Genomic DNA, 22,730 nt, shown 5'->3' with positions numbered 1-22,730 from the left:
ACAGACATGATGCCATTCATATAAACATACAATAAAATATAAGTGTAAATCATCCATGTATGGCCACCTGAGATAGCCAGATACCAACCTAGATGATACTGAGAGGAAAGCTTGAAATTACTCAAACAGTATTTAAATCATGTTATCCCTTCTGGCATCTTGGTGAGGCTCTTTATACAGGTATGGGACCTGTTATTCAGAATGCGCAGGACTTGGGGTTTTCCACATAAGAGATCTTTCCGCAATTCGATCTTCATACCTTAAGTCTACTAAAAAATCATGTAAACATTAAAAAAAAAACCCTGGTTTTGCTTCCAATAAGGATTAATTATATCTTAGTTGGGATCAAGTACAAGCTACTGTTTTATTATTACAGAGAAAAGGGAAATCATTTTTTAACATGTGAATTATTTTATTTCTGCAAAGCAGGTTTCCAGATATGGGATGCCATACCTGAGATCAACCTATCACATACATATCACAATATATTGTCTGTGTAGCCCTATCTGCAAATATCGCATAATTGGCAAAGCTTATAGGGATGTCTTCATACATTGCAGGCAACTCCCACATGGGTCTGTCACAAGAGACATTCCGGCTCTAGGGGTCAGTGACCCCATTTGAATGCTGAAATGTGTAAAAGAAGAAGGCAAATAATAAACGATTTAAAAAAAAAAATAATGATGATCCATTGCAAAATTGCTAGGAATGGGACATTCTATAGTATACTGGAAGTTAACTTAATGGTGAAAGACTCCTTTAATGTGAGTGTGATGAACTGCCATTTTGCTTGTTCTGTGCATACAGTCAGTTGCTTGGTGTTTTATTTCCTTTACTATCATTTATCATCTCCCACTAATGAAAGTCATAGCTTCTCCCCAACTGAAAATAAAAGTACAAACCTTGCTTATAAACAAAGTTATATTCACCTTCATCCATCCCTATAGATGCTGAACTTGGTGCTATCCCCAGGCTATAACAGCAGGTTCACTTGCCCTTTATCTTACCTGTATAACCTACGTCATCCAACCCTGTCTGCTGTTGCTTTGCTCCTCTCATTTGCAGTTTCCTAGGGGAGCTTTGTCTCTTAAGGATTATATAGTGTGGACAGAAGGTGGGGGTTCTTAGTGCAGTAATCCTATTAGCAGAGTCTGACATGTTGTGAGACAGAGTGAGAAAGCGAGAGAGAAGGACCCTATTGAGAGGCAGACGCTGTCCCCTTTCCTGATCACCATGTTGGCCTCTATCCTGACAGCGCTCTTCTTTGTGGTGCGAGTGTTTCACAAGGTGAGTGCCCCACAATGACAATAAACAAAAGGCAGGTGGGTCGGTTTTGAAGAGTGGGAAGGTCTCATTTGGTAAAAACCTTTCTAAAAATGTTTAAAGTTTTATTTTTATATTTCTTCCAATGAGAAGTGTCAGTGTTTGCTGTGTTTAACTTGTTTGCGCTCTAAAATAACAGAAAGCTCATGCCAAATAATATGGCCTAAATTATATATTTTGTCTGTCCCATCAGCTGGCGGAGTTTGCTCAAAGCGATGAGAATCTGTACTTTTCATCTTAACTTTAATATCTATATAATCATTTTCTATTCTGTTTCTCTTCAGTGTGAAATCTGATTGACAGTGTGAAACAATGAAGTGACTTCTTTTTTAATTGTTATTAGTATTAGAGATTATGCCATCTCTAAGCTTTCCAACTCTTGCTGGCCTGCAGGGGGTGGGGCTGATTGGTGATGTCACAAGGGTGAGCAATGGGCAAAGTTCAGTGACATCACAATGGGAATGGGTGAATCGTGGGAGGGTCAGAAAATTTACATGGTGGGAGTAGGAATAGGGTCACAGTAGGCAAATAATGTGTAAATACAAATTACAACAAGTACATTGCTGGTAAATCCGTAATACTGGCCTTGGCTCTAGCTGATGAGTTTACTAGCCGGTTATTTTGACTACTCATGGCTGGTGAGGGAATTGAACAAGCAGTTTATATTCCGAAATGAAGGCTCGGAAATACTAGAAACAAGTAAAAGACTTGTTGCATTCAATCAGAATAGTTAGAACACCAATGGCGACTTCATACTAAATGTGAACTCTAAACTGGATTTCCCCTTTAGTGGCGTTTCATTTTAATTTCAAAACTATCAGCTGCTTTCAGCAGAGAGGGACTGAGGCATATTTGAGTGATGCGAAACGATTTGTAAGCGCTTTAATGACCTTCATCCCTTGCCAAGAGTGTGGCTTGAGTATCCATGAGGTGACCAGATCAGAGACTGTAGAAAATCCATCTACAAAGGCTGCACTGATTGCCTTTAATCTAAATGCAATGAGTAGCCAATCAGCACGGCCCTGCTAAGTGCATTTATTACTAGTGTCCCTGGTTTAAAAGGGAACATTTCTACCCTCACCGTATTTGTTAGTGAGGCTCACAAGTAAAGTTGACTTTACAGATTGAGAAAAGCAGATGTAGATTTTGTTCCTTTGTAGTCTAAAAATGTCTGTCTTTCTATAGTTACAATTGAGTGGAGTCAGACAAACAATGTCAGGAATTGGTCATACGGAGGAATAAGTGGTGCTGTGATATTTAGGTGTGAAACCAGAAGATATGGTAACACAACAAAATCATATTAGGGACCCCGGCCCCTTTGACATATTGAATGAAACTGCTTATTAGTCAATATTCCACCACAGGGTCCCCCATATCTATTGGGTTCTCCAAAAGCCACAAGTCCTACTTCCTTTAGGGTTAAACTACACATTTTGATCAGATTTTGTGGGCCAGACTGTATCTGACCCACAAAATCTTGTCATGCAACAGGACAACATCTAACAGTTTCTCTTCAATGAGAGAAAAAAGTATTTCAGACATCAGATTTTATCTTGTAGTGTTCCCTTCTGACAGGCTTCATGTCATGTGGCAGATCTTCCATGTAGTTTACACATCAGATATTTCGAACAGTCCCCACACTACATCCTTATTGTATTTATAATGTTACGTTTATGAATTGTAAGATTTTACAGCTCTGCGTTTCCATACAGCACTTTATAAATAGTTTTATATATATATATAACTATATATATAACTATATATAATAATAATAATATATATAGGGTTGTTTGTTCTGTATTCTCCTGATGAAGATCCCTGTGTGGAATCGAAACGTTGAGTCTTCAATAAATAACTTTGTTTGCATTAAGAAGAGTCCTGTGAATGTCGCTATTTCCTTGGATATATATTGTTACACTATTGCAGCAGGCACCCGGGCAGTTACACGGTAAATGGAGTGCACCTTTGGGACTTGTTTATATAAATACATATATATATACATACACAAGAGACATTGGCCTATGTTGTACCGCTGCTGTTTGACTTACTGTAAATAGAGACATCTGCTCTGGGGCAAACTGTGTCTGTGCTTTGAAGGGGATAAACAGAGAATATTTGTTTCAGGTCTAGTAATCCATAAGAATCAATCAACAGGTAACATTTAATGATTTGTTGTTTAGAAGCCTGTAATAATTTGGTTGCTATGGGTAACTAAACCTAAAACAAGTGCTTCTAAGATTGAAGTTGGGGTGCAGAACTCTCCCGTAACCGACTGAACTACTATTTGCATTAAAATGTAAGTGTGTGAGAGATGGACTCCCGAGTAAAAATCCAAACTGCAGGTTATTCCGCTAGAGGAAAGCACTGCAAGAGGTTGTAGTTATACAATGTTTACATTTTTCAGTTGTTCATGGATGGTATCATTTAACATAACTGAGGTTATACTTTTTCCTTTCCACAGTTGGGCAGTTCCATGTTTCGGGAAGAACGAGCCCCTTATCTCATGTACCAGCCACTTCCATGGCATGTGCAGTATGTGACTCAAAACAGGAGGGCGAGCAGAGATCTGGAGGTGGGGAAATGTCACTTCATAAATATATATATATATATATATATATATACATGTATCATATATATATATATATATGTCTTTCTTATGTATTCAGTAATGTTATCTCATTCATACCCTTCATTTAACTGCTGGCTGTGATGACTAAGCGTGGGCTGTAGCAGAACTAGAAGAATCCACACAAGAATGCCAAACTGCAGGGTAGAACTCAAATGTATACTTGCCAGAATACTATTAATCTTCCGTAAAATATGATGTGAAAATGTGTTAAAACAACATTTAGTCAATCTTCTGCCAGTAAACATATAAGTAAAGTTCTTACCAGCAGATGGAGCAAGAGCTCATTCAGCCGATGTTGGACACACTAAAAGCATCTTTATTACCAATGCGACCAACAACACAAGGAATAGTGATGGCCAGGATGGTATTAAGGCTAATTAGAAGTGGAGTCATAGAAGTATAATTAAAATAAATAATTAAAAGGCACATTAAAATATTCAGTTGTCTGATCCCTGGGGGCACCCAAGTGCATAATACGGAAATAAGGCCAAGAATATTTAAATAAACAGATATAGACTTCTCACTCTCTGGGTATATGCCATGGAAACGCAATACATCATTTTCATAGGAGCAATGGATGGAGCCTTGACCTCAGTTTCTGCTTTAGCTCACTGCAATGCTTGTTGAGCTCACTCAGTAAATGTCAAGAACTCAATATGGAATCATCTAGTACTGGTATGGGAACCGTTATTAGGTGTCCCAGTATTTAGAATACTGTGAATATTTGGATGAATATTTGGGAGCCAGATCCAGGAAACGCTCCTTCATAGCCAGGATAATGGGGATAATGGCCCAAATTGAATTTGCACCCAAGGCACCCCCCTCCCTTTATTGCCTCCACCACAGTGATGTGATGTGTATTGGTAGTGGATCAGGGAGGGTTTACCACCTGTTGTGATGAATTTGGGAGCTTCCCTCCAACCAAGAACTAAAACCAAAGAACTAAAGCCTAAAAATGAATATGGCTAGAAATGCTGTATTCTACACTGGACTTACTGTACTAGCAGAGAGGCTCAGCAGCCCTATAAATGTAATGATCCGTGTCTTTAAAGTTGTCCACAGGAACTTGTCATCTTGGATGTTGTCAAGCCATCTATTGAGTGTCAGTGGCACTGCACATGCTCAGTGTGATTTGGGCAGCTGTTGAGATGGACAGATGTTGAGAAGCTATGTTTACAGGATCATTAGAAAATGAGGTTCTTCTGTTACAGAAGCTGATGCTAAAGGATTGATTATTAAATTCTGATACAGAATACAATGATATCTGAGCAATCATCTGAATTAATTACTGCCATTGACGTGACAGACGTAGCAATGAGAGGCAGCTGGTGTAGAGGCTATTATGTTTACAGTAGAATACAGTGATTTTACCATTGTAAAATGATCTATACTAAGTCACAGATTCTACAGAACACAAAGAAAGCCCACTGGAAGGAGTTGATGGAAAAAACAGTAAAATGGTGCCGGTGAGATGGAACAGTTTCTGGGATCTAAAAATCTGTTGCTTAATGACAGATATTTGTAATATTTTGGAATTTCTATCCATTGATTCCATCTATCCCTAATTCTTTTCTCCTCTAAAAAAAGTAACATCCTTTTCTCTCATATTTCCTGCATTTAATGCACATACAGTTGTGAGTTGTTTCTCGTAATTCAAATCTTGCTCCCAGTATGTTCATTGCCCCTCTCCCCATGTACAATCCCACTTCTGTACAAATCTCACTTCTGTACAAATCTCACTTCTGTACAAATCTCACTTCTGTACAAATCTCACTTCTGTACAAATCTCACTTCTGCTCATCATTCCCTGCGACTCTTGGTGCTGGGTTACACAGCAGTGTCTCCATTTGATTATTCAGTTACGTCCAGATTATATTTATCCTTATTGATTTTATTTTTTAATCTCTTGGCCCATTTTGTATTATTTTCAGCCTGTCCTCTCAACCTCACAATAAACTAGTTTTCTTCCCCAACACCTTTAGTAGTTTCAGGCCTCTCTTTGCACCGTTCTCCATTCTGTTCTATTTTGCCACTGTCTCCTGTCCCCAAATTGTCTTCACACGTCACACTGGGACAGTTACTGAAATCTGACTCAGTCATTTGTGTTTATTCTATGTCAATTTTCTGTCTCTAATCTTCCCTTTTCCTCTTTTACTGGACTTATTTCCCTTGTCTTGTTGATCATTACTTAGAAGGAAACAGCTTACACTTTTTTTTTCTGTTTCTGTGCTTACGTCTCCCTCTTCCTTTCCTCTTTAGTAGTAACAGTTTTCTCTGTGTGTATTTAGAGACGAGGAAGCTGCCAGTATACCTGCACCACATACCCAGCTAGGGATAAACATGGTAAGTAGTGGCCTCTTGCTTCCCGAGAACGCTTTGGAAAGGGAATGTTTTTTTTGCATAACTAGTAAGAACACTTAAAGGGCCCGATTCACTAACTTCGAGTGAAGGATTCGAAGTAAAAAAACTTCGAATTTCAAAGTATTTTTTGGGCTACTTCGACCATCTAATGGGCTACTACGACTTTAGACTAAGACTACGACTTCGAATCGAACTATTCGAACTAAAAATCGTTCGAGTATCCGACCATTAGATAGTCGAAGTACTGTCTCTTCAAGAAAAAACTTCGACCCCCTAGTTCGCCATCTAAACGCTACGAAACTCAATGTTAGCCTATGGGGAAGGTCCCCATAGGCTTTCCTACGTTTTTTTGATCGAAGGATATTCCTTCGAACGTTGGATTAAAATCCTATTAGGATTTTATCGTTCATCGAAGGAATAATCCTTCGATCGCACTATTTGCGCTAAAATCCCAGTCGAATATCGAGGGTTAATTAACCCTCGATATTCGACCCTTTGTGAATCGGCCCCCTAGAAATGACCAATACCTGGAATAACTCAACTGCAAAATGAAATAAAGGCAGGAAGGAAAGCCCACTAGAATATTCCATGGTGTCCTGACAAGCTAATCATAAGCCAGTTTGATTCATGTAAAGAAATACAGGAGTGTACAGTCATTATATAAGGGGTGGCCAGATATTCCCATCTGATTATGAACCCTGCTCCCCACAATGGTTGCACCTTCTTGTCTGCTTGTAACAACTGATTTGTAACAAATGAAGCTAAAAGAGCGCTGTACACCAGGGAAATTTGTCCAATGCTCATATTGTCCCTGGTTCTCCCAAGGGTTCATGGGCTAGTCAGTACCATTTCCAGTTAGGTGGGACAATGATCTGATTGTTCCCAATGAATATAATGAGTATATGTCTTGCAGGTGTTCGAAAGCCGTCTCCAAGGGTGGAGTTTTCTGGAGAGGATGCACCAGAGAGAGCGGCTCTGACCATCCAAAATCACTATCGCAAATATCAGCATAATAAGCAGAACCAGGCATAGAGGCACTTTATTCACAATCCTGTATTTTCTGACAATAGAATATTTAGCTCTTTTCCTTATGTAAGAGATATTCCTTCCATTTGTCTTATGCACTATTTATACTTTGCCTTCAGCAGTCCCTACTTAAAAATAACATGAGCTTGTTCCGCTCTATGGATCCCAGAACAGGACACAGTTGTCTTAGCTCCTCCTCCTTATACTCTCTTCTGAACAAGCCTACTCCCTCTATCTGTGTCCTGCACTATACACACAGGAACATACATATTCAGTTGTACTCATTACTGTTACACACCCCATAGACTGAAGTAATTCTAGACAGTACAAGTATTTACCCCCTGACCAGTGGATCTGACATTGACTAGACTTGCCCTTGCTAATAATTTACATATTGTGTGCTTTTTCCCATGTAGTTCTGATGTGATGTAAATATATTTGTGTATCCATGTTTGTTGATTTCTATGCTTGCTGCACATATCAAGCTGTATATCTTCTTTAGGGCTGGTGTCTGGGTTTTAATAAATGTAATGACTCTAAGGATAAGTGTGTGTGCTAACTCTGCAACCACCTAGTCCTTAGGACAGAACATCCATGTTTCCTGCAAATCTAATGAAGTCAGTGTAAAAAAAAACCAACTTTTTGATAGGGGTTGATTTTTACCTGACTGCTGTCTGTGCCCATTGAAGAATACACTGGTGATTATAGGTCCCTACTGTCCAGACAAAGTAGTAATGATATAAGGACAGTCCCAGGATCACATTTCTAACATAACTGCCTTATTTCCAGCTGAGAAGAATGAGGAACATCATTTGTTTGTTGTTATTCAGTTTACAAATGATTGCCATAACTAACAGGTATTAGAAGAATATACTTGGTTATAGCAGGTGTCAGTGTTGGACTCGCCCACCGGGATACCAGGAAAAGTCCCGGTAGGCCCAGGTGTCAGTGGGCCCTTATGCTGCTAAACATTTGGCCTATTTCATCGCCATTCCCAAATTCTATGAGAACAAAGAGGCTAAATAGATGGAATTATAGATAATAGTATGTAAAAGAAAGAGACTAGGAGAATAGAGGTTGAGTGAGGAGAGGAAGAATAATAGTACTGAGTGGGCCTCTGGTCTAAGATTAATTGGTGGGCCTCTAGTCAAAGGTTTTTGGGTGGGCCCCTGGTGTACCAGTCTGACACTGGCAGGTGAAATCGGAGCTGGAAGAACTGTAACTGCAGGGTCACAATTTCTCCGTCTTTGTTGCCAAGCGGATTCATTTTAACCCATAGGTTTTATGTAACTCTCACTGACTGCACTAGTCTAATAACAGTTTAGCTTGTTGAACATAAATATTAAATATAAAAAAAATTCCTCTACATAGTAAGAGAATGAACTGAACCTGATTTCCTTGTGTTGTGTAGACCCTTCTTGAGTTGGCCATACAATAAATAACATCTGTATTATTTTCAGTGCATGTGCAGACAGACCAACTTTAGATCTGGGTGTATGAACACTCACACATATGTCACGTGTGCAGTTGCAAGTGTTTTGAGCTCCCATAATAAATAGAAAAACTCTTCAGCACATGAACATCAGTATAAAAAGACAGTCAGTGAAGAAATGATCAGCTTTTACTGAAGAAGACATGATGCCCCGGGGTGCCGTCCTAGACCAACAGCCATGGGAGCAGGTAAATGATAACATTGGGATGCCACAAAAAGAGAGCAAATAAATGCAATTAATCATGGTGTACAGTGTTGATTAGAATGAGGAGTCTGCCATCTCTGCGGGATTTTTCAGTTACAAAAGATGAAAGTCTGTTAGTGGGTCCACTATCCTGGTGGGCCTTGGGCAAATGCCCTTTTTGATCATTTATTATAATTCTATACATGGGCTAATAAGGCAGTTACATTGTTTAGAGAAAAGTGTGAAAAGAGAAAAGGGCGGAACAAAATAAGGGAACGGATTTATCATAAACTAGAAGGATAAAGTAAAGGAAGTCAATAACAGTGAATCAAAGAAAAGTAAATACGATTGTTGGAATCAGAGTCGTAGCTTTAGGCCCCTCAGCATAAAATCACTGGAGACCCATGCTATGTGTAAAATCATTGGTCACTTGCACCCCCACCACCACCTAAAAGGGATCCCCTGTAGAAAATCACTACTGATCCCCCTGTGCCCTGGGTTGGGGGTTTGTCCTTTCTCCATAGTTACCCCACTGTTTGGATAGAGCAAATAACATGAACAGAAAGGGAATGATACAGAAAAAAATGAATTGCAAGAAATAATAGGGAGACATTTCTATCATGAATGGGTCCCGGGTGTCATGTGAACAGAAGGACCTATGAGATGGACTCTCTCAATAACTAGCTGATACTCCACTTTAAGTTATAATAGGTATAGGTTTTAGTTAAATAGGTAAGTCCAGCTGAAGGTCAGATGCACAACATTGTTTGGCTCCCTGCCTACTCAAGGTCCCTTTAAACTTCTTTATTTATCATTTTATTATAATCAGGTCCATGAACAAAGAGCTTCATTGTCCCATTACATGTAACAAGTTAGACAGTAGAGCTGCGTCGTTCTATCACTGTCACTACAACCTCTGTGAGTCTCAGATGTCACCTCTCTGGATAGTTACACTGCTCCATTGTGATTGGATTAGTGGAAGAGTTTATATGCCGAGGAACACACCAGCTGAACTGAAGAAGCTGCTCGTATAAATAGTGAAACATCTTCAGTGATTACTCAGCAAGTTACTCTAGATTTACTTCTACTAGATGTACGCCAGTTTATTAGGGTATACATGGCATTAATTCCATTGAGTAAGCTGTGGGTAGAACTGGGCTGAATATATTTTAATGTGGCATCTCTCTCCACATATTTGTGTTCAGCATCAACAAAACAATACGTATCAATAATAACCCTAGTTGTGCAGTAGTAACATGGCAACAGTCGCATCAGGATCACTTTTTTGGCACATCTCAGGTCGTAGCACTTATTCAAATATCTATTTGCCTTTCCAAGATGCCCATATGTACTAATTAGTTAACCACATGAGGGGTGTTAGTCAGGTACTGAGTAAACTGAGCTACTAACCAGATATCCAGTTATAATGGCTGGATTGATAAGCTTCTTTGTGGGGCATACATACACATTGCTATAAGGTTTAGTATGTTCTATTTTTTTTGGGGTATTAAATACACTATAATAAAATGCATAGTTTTGTGTCTTTAAGGCTATTTTTTTGTGTTTCCAAACTTGAATTCAGACAGAATGCTTCCATTTACACTTGGCAGGTGTCAATCTCCTTTCAGTGTTTCTAGCAGATCGGATAGCAAAGAGTTTCAACTCACTCAGCTCAAAGAGGCTGATTTATTAATGCTGCATTAATGCTCATTAAAAGGAACTAAGTTTGCCCAGAAGCAGCAACCATAGCACCCCATAAGTTGTTTGCTTTTAAACAGGGGAACAGTAAATTCTACCTGCTGATTGGTTGCTATGGATTACTGCACTTGAGTAATAGTTTTTATTACATAACCCCCAAAGTGTGCCATTCCAGCGGCTATCCTTATATATACTATAATACACAAGAGCCATGAATATCCTGTTAATTATATAATTATATCCTTATAGACAGTGCTTAGTGATGGCATCAATTATAATCAGTGCTTTTTGATGTCATTTGTTTTCCATAACCCACTGATAGGGTTGCCACCTTTTTTTTGGGCGAAACGGGCAGGGTCGGACCGGTGACATGGGGGGGGGCAAGCCAGTGACATGGGGGGGGGGCAGGTGACGTGGGGAGGCATGGCGGGTGATGTCAGGGGTGGGTCTGGTGAAGTTATTCACTTCAATATCCTGTGCGGATTTCCTAATCCAGACAGGAACTTTTCGCCCGGGCAGCCCTTCCAAAAACCGGGCTGTCCAGGTGAAATCTGTATAGGTGGCAACCCTACCCACTGAATTATAGCAAATAATCAACCACATCTTGCAAAATACAAGGCGTAAAAACAGAGAAGCCATGTTGGAGTTCCATGCCTTCAGCCATTATATGGTCAGGGATCTCTGCTGTGACTTGATATCCATAATATTATGATATTTTACAACAGAAGGTATGATTCACTATATAATTGTTAGGCTTTTCATCCACATAAATCTTTATCGGTAGGCAGTGTTGTATTCAAATCTAAATATTTTTTTTGTCAAATTTTGCACTCAAGAACTTTACTCATTATTTTTTAAATGTGATAGGGTGTGTCCCCCATTCAAATGCCTCTTCTTGCCTATCCTGGTTGGTATTGACAAATGTGAGAGGGTGTCTCTCTGAGCTCCCACTCTAATACATATCCAATGTAGTAGTCGCTGCCATAAAATCTTACAATGATACTAGGAGTGGCAGCAGCCAATCACAGCATGACAGAGCCCTTAGTCCTGAGAATGCAGGTCAGGATCAAAAGCAAACTAACTGAAAAGTTATTGGTTTAAGTCCTTTAAACCAATAAAAGAGCTGCAAAGCAGGGAGTAGTGTTCTGGCTATTATATTAGACATCCAGTCACTCCAGCCTTTATACATTATATTTCTGCCTAACTAACCATATTAAATACATGTTTTATTTCTCACAGCCTGTCTATTTACCCAGTTTTTATTTTTACACTAAACAGTCCCTTGAAGAAAAGAGAATCCCATGCCATATTTGTAGATTTAGTATAACATGTCTGTGTGACTGATTTTAGGTGACAACCAAACTGGGCTTCTTTAAATAAGTGTACACAGCCCGGGCCTTGTGGAAATAGCATTTCATGGAGCACATGCAGAGCCCATATGAGGATCGGATGTGTTAAAGGGCCACAAAATCTTCATTTTTATTTCCCTTTTATCTACACATTGGACATTTTAAGAGGTGAAATATAGAATTTCCGCTAGTTTCTATAGAGGTGTTAATAACTACCGGTAAACCCTATTTAAGCTGGTTAAGAAGGGTTGTGGTTTGACATGAGTCGGATGTGTCTTATTGCAGAGCTACAAATAAACTAAAAAGCACCATTTCATTGTCTAAGATATAACTGCATGTACAAAAGAGAGCAGATTTATGGCATTGAAATGCAGTTTTGTCCTCAACAATGCACATAATAATGGAAATTCTTGCCAATGTAGGAAAAAAGCACAGCATAATGTCTCTTTCAGCTTGAACATTTTTGTTAGTCTCTGATACTACAGGAAACTACAGTGGAGCCCAGGGGTAGAGAAAGAGAGCAGGGGCTCCTGACTAATGAACTGTGGTATAACTGGATGATACTGGGATCCACAGAAAATTCATTTTATTGCCCCCAACATATCCAGGGGCTGTCCTGTTTTACCAATATATGATAAAATTGCTGATTAATTAGGGTCTCATGGGACCCCTATACTTCTTGGCTCCCCCTGCAGCCGCAGGGTCTGTTTCCTCTGTAGTTACACCCTGGCTAATAAACCATTTCAATTTGTTTGTAGGGGTGGTGTGTTGGAGGGCCCACACTAACATACTTACCCCCTTATAACTGGAAAAATTAAAAGAGTTTCTCACCTTTAAATTAACTTTTAGTATGATGTAGAACGTCATATTCTGAGGCAATTTGCAATTGGTTTTCATTTTTTATTATTTGTGGCATTTGAGTTATTTAGCTTTTCATTCAGCAGCTCTCCAGTTTGCAGTTTTAACAATCTGGTTGCTAGGGTCTACCCTAGCAACTTTGTATTGACTTGAATAAGAGACTGGAATATGAATAGGAGAGGGCCTGACTAGAAAGATGAGTAATAAAATGTAACAATTAATCTGTAGTTTTACAGAGCATTTGTTTGCTTAAATGTTAAAAAGAGTAAGAAAATAAATCACAAACTATGAAAAAGAAAAAATGAAGACCAATTGAAAAGTTGCTTAGAATTCTATAACATACTAAATGCTAACTTAAGGGTGAACCAACCCTTTAACATAAGAGTGATGCACCAATATGCTATAACAGCAATAAAGAACATATATCAAAAAGGGTAAAGTCTATTCATATGCGCTAACCAGACTCCTCCTTTCACACTTTGGAAGCTCTTAGGCTCGTTACATGGGTTTTTTTTTTTACTGTTTGTCCACCTACAGGGGGAGCAATTGCCCTCAGCTATGCCACTGTGCTACATACCAGTATAAATATGCACATAAAGCTCAGCGCAGAACATTGCACAGCATGCAAAGAAACGTAGTGCTGATATTTTAAAGCTTGCAAGATTTTTGTATGCAGATGTGTTATACAATAGGAGTACATTTCCAGTCACCTTATTCTTCCTCATTTGCATTTCTGGTGAGTGTTGGAACATCACCAGCCCCAGTCTGGCACCACCAAACATTCATGCTCATGTATTCCTTACAGCTCCAGACTCAAGCCCCACGCCCACCTTTAGATTCTGATTGTTCCCCAAAGAAAAAATAGTTAATAAATTGGTGGAGAATTTTGACCACACTGGCTAAACATCTATGTGCATGGACCTAAAGCTTTCTTGATCGGACAATCTAATTGGTCATTGGCCAGATGGACTACATGGCTTCCCTGAGTAGTTCTGTAATTCAGAATTCAGAGCCAACTTACACTGGACATTTTGGCCCACCATGTGTTTTGTCAAGTTGCCAATGATCTGGTTGTTCCATCTGTGAACCATCTCCACAGTGGCGTAACTAGATATTCACTGGGCCCCACAGCAAATTATTTTTCAGGCCCCCAAAATTTTTAGCAGTTGACTTGTTTTACCAATATTTATTGAAACTGTATATGAATTAGGGCCTCGTGGGGCCCCTATACCTCCTGAGCCCCCCTGCAGGCGCAGGGTCTGCTTCCTCTATAGTTACGCCCCTGCATCTCCACTATAGCAACTGCCTGTAATTGTCATGCTCCCCCATTCTCACCACTAAATACACATATTCTATAAATATAAGGATACTAGAAGTATCACAATGTTATAAAGGCAGAAGGCCACAGAGTAACTGCTTTTGCACATGCTATAGAAGCGGAGTTTTCCATCATTTTTATCTTCTTAAAAAGGGGTTGCCATATTTCTTTGACTCATGTGACACGTGACATCACAAGGCACCAATTAAAAAACCAATGATATCACTAATCACAGTTTAGAAGGCTTTATTTTACAGGTTAATCATGGCTTTTGTGCAATATAAAATAATATCCACAGCTTTCCTGTACCTTGCAGGATCCCTGGCATACTTCTGCGAGTTCTCAGTCTCAGTAGGGGACTTATATTTCTGTCAGCTGTACTCACTGTAACTTTATCTGCCTCTTGATCTTTCCCTTGTTACACAGTCCTAGTCCTGTCCTAATTATTTTTCTGTCTCCAGAACACACAGAGTAGAATTCATCCAGCTCCAGGCACACAGCCACAGACCTTACCATCAATCCTAACAACATTGCAATTGCCCCAAGTCATATCAGAGTGTAAACAGCATGTATTTATCACGAGCTCTTCTCAGGTTCCACAGATAAAATGCATATTTCTTTTCTTATTTTTTTTATCCCGAAGAAGAAAATAGCTATTTTTTCATACAAAAATGTCTTTTATCATCAAGTTTTTTTCTCCATTTGTCCTCGTGTTTCTTTTTTTTTTTTTTTTTAAACATTTTTTAAAATATAGAAATACAGCCAAGACATTGCGAAAGGGAGAGGGTCTCTGCAGTCTGTGAAGGGAAGGGGAGTGCTGTGGAATGGGGGAGGGCATGGTTAGTATCAGACCAGTGTGTATGATTTGGAGTAAGCACCGGCTCCTTGTTTTTGTGCCCGGCTACCCCCAGAGCTGCTCATTTCCAGTAGTGAGTCCCTGGAGCCACCCATCTTGCTGTGCTGTATAGGCAGGCGGTTTTCTACAGGTCCAGCAGATGGGGTGGGATCAGCTGGTGCTGATGGTGCTGTGGCTGCTGGTGCTGAAGGAGCAGAAGCTGAGGCTCCGGCCATAAGCAGAGTCCGCTGAGGTAAATTTACACCAGAAGGGGCTGGGTGTGACAGTCCAGGTGGGGGCTTGGCCCCTGGTTCTAAGGTAAGGTGTCGAGAATGGTAACCCCGATTCAGGTTGCGCATGGAGGCCTCTCGTGGTGGTACCACAGGACAAGAATCATGAGGGTCTGGCTTGCGAAAGTGGGGCTCAGATTTCATGTAGAGTGGCAAATTGCAATATTCACCTGTGTATTACCACAAAAAAAAAAACAGCATAAGCAAATATATAATTTTCTGCACAGTTCATACAAATACAAACTAATCAATAGGCAAGTACACTATTTACAGTATGCAGTGTGGGCAATGATATCAATGTAAATGAATACAAATGATTTACAAACAACCTAATTCCAAGAGCATAATCTTATACACATTGTATAAAGTTAAAAAAACATTATAAGATGTGATCATCTTCTATCATGTATCAATATTTTCAAAATTAGTAGTAGCCATACAAATGGAGGTACCTGTTCCATGCTCTAGGATATGTTTTTTTTCTGAGATGCAATTTCTAGCACCATTTCTAGTGTTTTGTCCCACTCACATGGAATGAAAACCACAAGGCAGGAAAACTCTAGAAATTGCCCAGTGTGTCTTTACCATTAAAGGAGAAGGAAAGGCTAAAACTAAGTAAGATTTATCAGAAAGATCTATATAAATAAACCAGTAAACCCTCAAAGTTATGCTGCAAAAGAAAACAAAAGAAACACCAAATTTCTTTCCTTCTATTGTGTACACATGGACTTCTGTATCAGACTTCCTGTTTTCAGCTTAAACGTCCAGGGCTAGGGCTTGAGCATGCTCAGTTTGCTACTCTCTCCCTCACCCCTCCTGCTGTAATCTGAGCCCAGAGCTATGAGACTCAGGCAGGAAGTGATGTCACATCAAGCTAATATGGCAGCTGCTATCCTAAACAAACAGAGAGAGCTTCTAGAGCTGTTTACTCAGGTATGGTAAAGCATTCTACAGAATAAATGTAGTGTTATAGCTTGCACTATTGTGGCTAATATATTGGCAATAAACTGCTTTGGTAGCTTTCCTTCTCCTTTTAAAGACCTACCTAAACTTGGCTCAGTACCTGATATGAAGATTGTAGTGGACAGAGCCAAGGCTGACTTCTTATTTATATTACAAATGTTTTATTTCTTCAAATGTAAATATATAAAATTTGAAATTGAGACACCATTGTGACCACATGTGACATTTTGGCACATACAGACATCAGAGTTGGATTGTTAGCAGCAAAAGAACATTGTTTGGGTACATACTTTTAGCTCGGTGAGGAATAGGAACAGCTACATTCTTGGTAGGATCACTGTCCTGTGGCTTGGGAGGGGATGCCGTAAAGCGACAAATGCCTGGTTCAGAGGGCGTGCTCATTGAAGTCATGCTGTCTCCATTCTCATTGGTCCCTGTTGTCATCTGATCAGAAGAACTGTCCGAGATGAAACATTCTGTGATTTCAAACTTTGCATGTTGCAGCTGCTCTTCCAACTTAGCGTGTTCATAAGCTCGAGCAAGCTCCTCGTATGTTGAGGATGCACTCTCTGTAGATACCATACTGTTCCGGCCTTTATCTGTGGAGACAGACGTAACAATAGAGAATATTGTGTTTGGCTTGTCAAGTTGTGTGCTATTAAAATCTGTCATTCTAACAATTATAACTCTGCTCATTTAATATAAGATTCAATGCACATACCTGTATCCTGAGAAAGACTAGCACTGTAGCTGTCACTCTCAGTAACAGTGATGCCATGTTGGGACCCAACAGTCCTCCAATCAGAAGTCAGCGTTCGTGCAGGGGTGGAGCTCTGGCACTTTGTTAGAGTCCACTGACTGGAATACCTGTTCCTAGTACTGTGCGAAGACTTTACACTCTTTCGGGAAACTGGATCTATAATTAAAGTATAACATCTATAATACCGGACTAAGAAAAAAGGAAAGAAAAATCAGAAATGACAACTAGAGTGGTGACAGGATTTCTATCTGGCCAGAATTGCAGGCTATTAAGGAAATGCAAGTAGTATTTCGCAAATTTTTTTGTAAACGTAGCAGTTAAATTCCTCTGAAACAGAAAAAAAGGATAGTTATCGTTCAGAGGCCTGGCTTCTTCAAAGGGAATGTTTGGGAGAACAGGAAGGCTCTCATTCTAGGGAACTGGTACACTAGAAAGAATATTAATATTATGAAGACCACAAACATAAAACAAAAAATAATGCATCTCAGAAAACATGTTTGGTTGCCTGCGAAACTTACTTGTTCCAGGACGGATGTCAGACATGTCAATTAGTGGCCCTGTGTTCTGGATCAGTGCAGGGTGATGTAGGGAAACCCCTGTGCAAAAACTCTGGGGATTTACTGTCTGGCTAAACTCAGCATCCGTCACCGGCAGGGTAGCTTTATCATCCCCTGCTGGGCATAAAAAAATAACAAAAACAATTAGACCCATTAAATAATACTGTGTTCATGAGCACAGTAACTGAACACAAAAAACAAAACAAATCAAGATCAAGGTTTAGCATTCATAGCGCACACTCAATTTATTTAGGGTACATAAACTTGTATTGCCACTTAGATGTATTGGGCAAGATTCAGTTAGAGGAAAAACTTATTTCATGGTTTATCATGTTAAAACACCACTGAATTTTATGGGGAAAATCCAGAACTGAATTAGGAACTAGTGTTTATTGAATCTGGCCCATTGTTTGATTATGTACTTTCAAGGGTTGAATATTCTATATCTATATTTAATTATAACTAGACTTTGAATTCTGGACATTGAGCTATTTTTGCAGCAGCGTATTGTCTGTTACCACTACATGGCAGAACCCATTACTTACCAAGCTGTTTGACGCCCTCCTTATCCTCAATTAGAAGCTGTACTCTGGGAATGTCAATATGAAGTCGTGGGCCAGCTGGGGGCCCCTTAACTGGAGTGTCAAAACTGCGGTTGTTTTTGCTAGGAAGGAAGTTATGAAAAAAAACCTCAGTGGGGAAAATGTAGCCAAAATTTTGAATTTTGAATTTAATGCATGAACTACAGTCACCAAGCCAAAGACCCTTCAGTTCATACTGATTTTTAAGCTTTTACAAGCTTTGGTAACTAGTGTGTTGAAAACTGCAACACATTATTTGGATCTGTAGGATCTGCATTATAGTGACTGATAAATATTGTCAAGAAAGTCATGCATTCATTTTGAAATCAAAATATTGTACAGGTATGGGATTCGTTATCTGGAAATATGTTATCCAGAAAGCTCTGAATTACAGAAAGGCCATCTCCCATAGACTCCATTTTATCCAAATGATTAACAGTTTTAAAGATTAGTTGCTATTTCTCTGTAATAATAAAACAGTTCATGTATTTGATCCCAACTAAGATATAGTTAATCTAACTGGTGGTAAAACAAGCCTGTTGGATTTAATTTATGTTTAAATGATTTTTTTTTAGTAGACTTAAGGTATGAATGGAAAGATTTGTATTTGGAAAAACCCAGGACCCAATCATTCTGGATAATAGATTCCATACCTGTACTATACTTTCATATATTTCTTTCTCTTTAAGCTTTTAAAAAAAAGAAAAAAAAAGCAGCTTATCGCTATGTTTTTGTCCACATTGCATGTTACCCCTGTGGACTTTCACCTGCTGCTTTCAGACACAACCCTCAGGGCCTCAGCTATGGAGCCCAGGCAGTCGTATATATAAGAAAATGCTGTACTGACAGACACTATGACTGACTCTGAAATCTATCAGAGACTCTCAAGCAAGAATGTGTTGTTTGCAACACAAAAAGAAATAAGGTTGAGAAGCTCAAAAATCAATAAATATGTAAACAACTATTAGAAAAAATAAGCCTGCCTGTGAAATAGATTAAACATTCACTACAATATTTTTTAGTAATGACAGTTTTCAGGAGGTCAGTAGTAGTAGCAGAAGCAGTAAACAGCAATTTCAATGTTATTATTGTAATAATCAATATTTTATCATGCCTATATTTTACTAACCTGATAAGCATCTCAGCCAGACTTTTAGCATCTATAAAGAAAAAACAGAGTAGATAATGATTAGTTGCAGCATCACATGCCATTTCTACGGCATGAAGGTAAGTCCGTTTTGGTCATGTTTATATTTTGAGGGCCTAGAACACTTTGTTTCTATTTCTAAAAAAAGAGATATAGTTTACTTCTTCCAAAGTTTGTATTGTGGGTATCTATCTTTTTTTTACTAGATTGCTGGACTGAACTTGGTGCCACCAAAAAAGTGAATAGCTAATATCTTTGTAATGGGACACACAGTATCATTTATTCAATGACCAGATAATGACCAGTTTTATGCACTGGCAGAAAGATCTGTTTCTGTAATTTCCTTTTTTCAGCCTTCTGATTTTAATCTCTTCGTTTTGTCCAACCCTTTCCTTTTCTGATCTTCCCTTCTAGCTCAGCTCTTGAACCTTTTGTTGTTTCCAGCAATTCAGCCTGGTTTATTCTCTTTAGTTCTGGCCCTGGTGTTAGCTTGCTGGAAAGTTATCAGCAGTTGGTGTGTGGATGGGGATGGTCAGACAGAAGAGATATTTTGTGTCTGACTGCAGGTTTGGGAAATGTTGCTCCGTATAAAGATGTAAATAATGTAAAGTTTGTATTTGTGATTGGGTCAGTGTGAGTTCGGTGGAAGAGCAGCATTTTTACCTTTAAGCAGATTCCTGTATTATTTACATATATATCCCCCTCTTACCTCGAAGCCTCTTAAGCCTCTTCTCTTTTCTCTTCTTGCGTATAATGAATAAAAGAGCAACTCCCAGGGTGGCCAGGATCACTGGGGAGGCAATGGAGAAAAGCTTCTTCACATCGTCTCCTTCACCTTGGGCAGATTTAATGGGTGGAATGGTACCTTTAAAGAGAATAAACAAGTATCCAGTATGGTCAAAACATTAATATATACAAAGATGGCAGGAAAGAAATACAAGAAAATATTTAAAGAACTGATAACAATAGAAGTGCTGGTGCAATGATTGATTTCAAGATCAAATAATAATATGAACATAAACAATACGGCTTTACATTTTTTCATTGGTTGGTAAGTGACCCAATATAATGTGTGGAATTTTCCTAACATACCAAATACACATGCATTAGCATTTCTAAGTACTTACTTCCATCATATTCCAAAGTGGCAAACCTTGAGGTTTCATTCCCACAGCCTGCACTATTACAGGCTCGCATTTTCAGCTCATACCAGGTGGCTTCACGGAGTTCAGTCAAGAAAACATCACTTGTTACATTGGCACGGAGGCTCTGCCATGGCCAGGTGTTCTGAGGGCGGTATTCTAGGATCACAGAGGTGATTGGACAGCCACCACTATTCCAGCCATGGAGATTTAGCCGTGCATGAGTAGAGTTCACATGGGTGAAGAGGGGCTGATCTTTGTTAAACGATGGCTCTATAAGGAAGAAGAGAGAAAGAGTATAATTTCAGTAGGAGTATGGGGGTTATATTTTAAGATAGTGCAGTGCTAATACATTATTTGGGTGAACATGTAATTAGGGCCCTTATATTGATATTTGTTTAGCAGAATAGTGTGTGCTAATAATCCCCCGCTAAAGAGAGACAGTGTTTTCAGAGATCTGCACACGGTCATCAACATAGGCATTTGCACAAGACCACAATACTGGTACAAATATCCTATTAAATAGCTAGTTTGGTCAATTACATGTGGGCCTTTCAATAGCAAATTACAAATCTGCAAATACTGTTAAACACATTAGCAGGTGTATTATGGTCTTTCTGTAACTGTTGAAAAGATCTTAGATAACCATCTTCCTCTTTCAGTCGTTTTAATATATTTCTCTAAATATTTTTCTCTATGTGATTCTCAGAAAAATGGTCTCTATCTTAAATATATCCAATACAATATCGTAAATACAATACAATTCCCTTGTACAGGATTCAATGTTATATTTTTCTAAGAATTGTCTTTTATGAATATGGCTCTAAAATACATCCTAAGGTAACTTAACATTTAAGTTAAAGTAAAGCAGTAAATCTGAATTCGCACCTCTGCCATGAGTCTTGGCCTCAATTATTTCACTTATTCTTCCGGCCCCAACACTGTTCTTTGCAGCCAATTTGACTTTGTACCATGTTCCACAACGCAAATTCTCCAAGCGAAAGGACCGCTCTGATGAGCTGATAAACACATCTCTCCATTCCTCACTGTTATCTACGGAGTACTGAAGGACAAAACCTATGGTTGATAAAGAAAGTGAGATAAATAGACTGAAAAAGAAGAGAAAGGGGAGCAATGTGTAAAGGTCAATGAAGCTAACAGGAGAGTGAATGAAAAAAGCACCTCGGATTGAACTTCCTCCATTATCCCCAGGGATCCAGGCCAGAGTGATAGAGGATGCTGAAGTTTTAGAGACTGTGAGGCGAGGCTGATCGGGTGGAACTGTAAACGATTTTTATACAGAAATTACTATAGATATATTCACAATTAAATTAAAATAATTTAAAATACTGCCCCAAAAATAAATGATTCTATTCTTTTTCACCTAATCCACGAGAGCCCTTAAAGGAACTGTTCAGTATAAAAATAAAAACTGGGTAAATAGAAACATTTATTATTTTGCACATACTAGCAATTTACCCAGTTTTAAGTTTCCCTTTAAACTGAATACACAGAGACTGATCTCTGCTCCTCACATGCCCGTGACCCACCTTGCACTAGCAGATTGACAATTATGGTGTCAAATCCCAAATTATTGGTGGCAGTACAAGTGTAGTAGCCAGAATCTTCAGCTTTAACAGAGCGCAGGGTAAGTGTCCCATTGGAGTGGATGAGTCGATGCCCATCCAGTGCTACTGGTATTGCCGAGTCCTCACTGTGGGGTAAAGAAAGTGTAGTGATGTTATTCAAACACCATAAACGTAACATGGTTTACATCCATTAATCTAGACTTCCATAAACATAAAATTATTTGTTGTTTTCATAGTCTCAGTCAGACTCGGCACGTCTGATGTGCCTGGATATTATAGCAGTTTTTATTTAGTTTAGATATTAAGGGAAACAATTCTGTTCACTACTCATATAATAGAAGTAGCAAGCTTGCTCTAAGGGCAGGAGCACACTTGCAGATTCGGGGAGATTTAGTCACCTGATGACTAATTGCCTCTTCTTTGGGGCCACAATCTCCCCGAACTGCCTTCCCCCTGCTAAAATGAAAACTCGCCTGCGGCAATGCACTCGCAGCGCTTCGATTTCCGCAGTTTCCTTGTGAGGCAACTTAGGAAATCAAAGCGCCGTGAGTGCCATTGCGCTAGCGTTTTCTCATTATAGCAGGCGGAAGACAGGGGGAAGGCAGTTCAGGGAGATTGTCGCCCCCAA

The 22,730-nt window shown here is 39.1% G+C and overlaps 1 protein-coding gene across 6 annotated transcripts in view; it reads right to left on the bottom strand.

The window, feature by feature from the left end:
• Positions 1–14,467: 14,467 nt before the first annotated feature.
• The window catches only part of LOC108696466 (Down syndrome cell adhesion molecule-like protein 1 homolog), a 146,931-nt gene continuing 138,668 nt past the window's right edge, over positions 14,468–22,730 (bottom strand). For 4 of the 6 annotated variants that reach the window (XM_041569268.1, XM_041569271.1, XM_018225864.2 and 1 more), the window contains 11 exons: positions 22,064–22,227; positions 21,696–21,794; positions 21,402–21,590; positions 20,499–20,786; positions 20,081–20,236; positions 19,354–19,384; positions 18,189–18,307; positions 17,605–17,760; positions 17,048–17,242; positions 16,617–16,925; positions 14,468–15,533 (listed from right to left, as the gene is read on the bottom strand). In XM_041569268.1, the coding sequence (XP_041425202.1) occupies positions 15,085–15,533; positions 16,617–16,925; positions 17,048–17,242; positions 17,605–17,760; positions 18,189–18,307; positions 19,354–19,384; positions 20,081–20,236; positions 20,499–20,786; positions 21,402–21,590; positions 21,696–21,794; positions 22,064–22,227 (2,155 nt within the window). In that variant the 3' untranslated portion in view covers positions 14,468–15,084. The remainder of the gene's footprint in view (positions 15,534–16,616; positions 16,926–17,047; positions 17,243–17,604; positions 17,761–18,188; positions 18,308–19,353; positions 19,385–20,080; positions 20,237–20,498; positions 20,787–21,401; positions 21,591–21,695; positions 21,795–22,063; positions 22,228–22,730) is intronic. The other 2 variants (XM_041569269.1, XM_018225865.2) reach the window with 1 other exon arrangement.

The sequence above is a fragment of the Xenopus laevis genome, chromosome 7L (assembly GCF_017654675.1).
Source record: "Xenopus laevis strain J_2021 chromosome 7L, Xenopus_laevis_v10.1, whole genome shotgun sequence".
NCBI lineage: Eukaryota > Metazoa > Chordata > Amphibia > Anura > Pipidae > Xenopus > Xenopus laevis.
The sequence above is the reverse complement of the archived record's forward strand: the minus strand, read 5'-3'. Positions and strand labels throughout refer to the sequence as shown.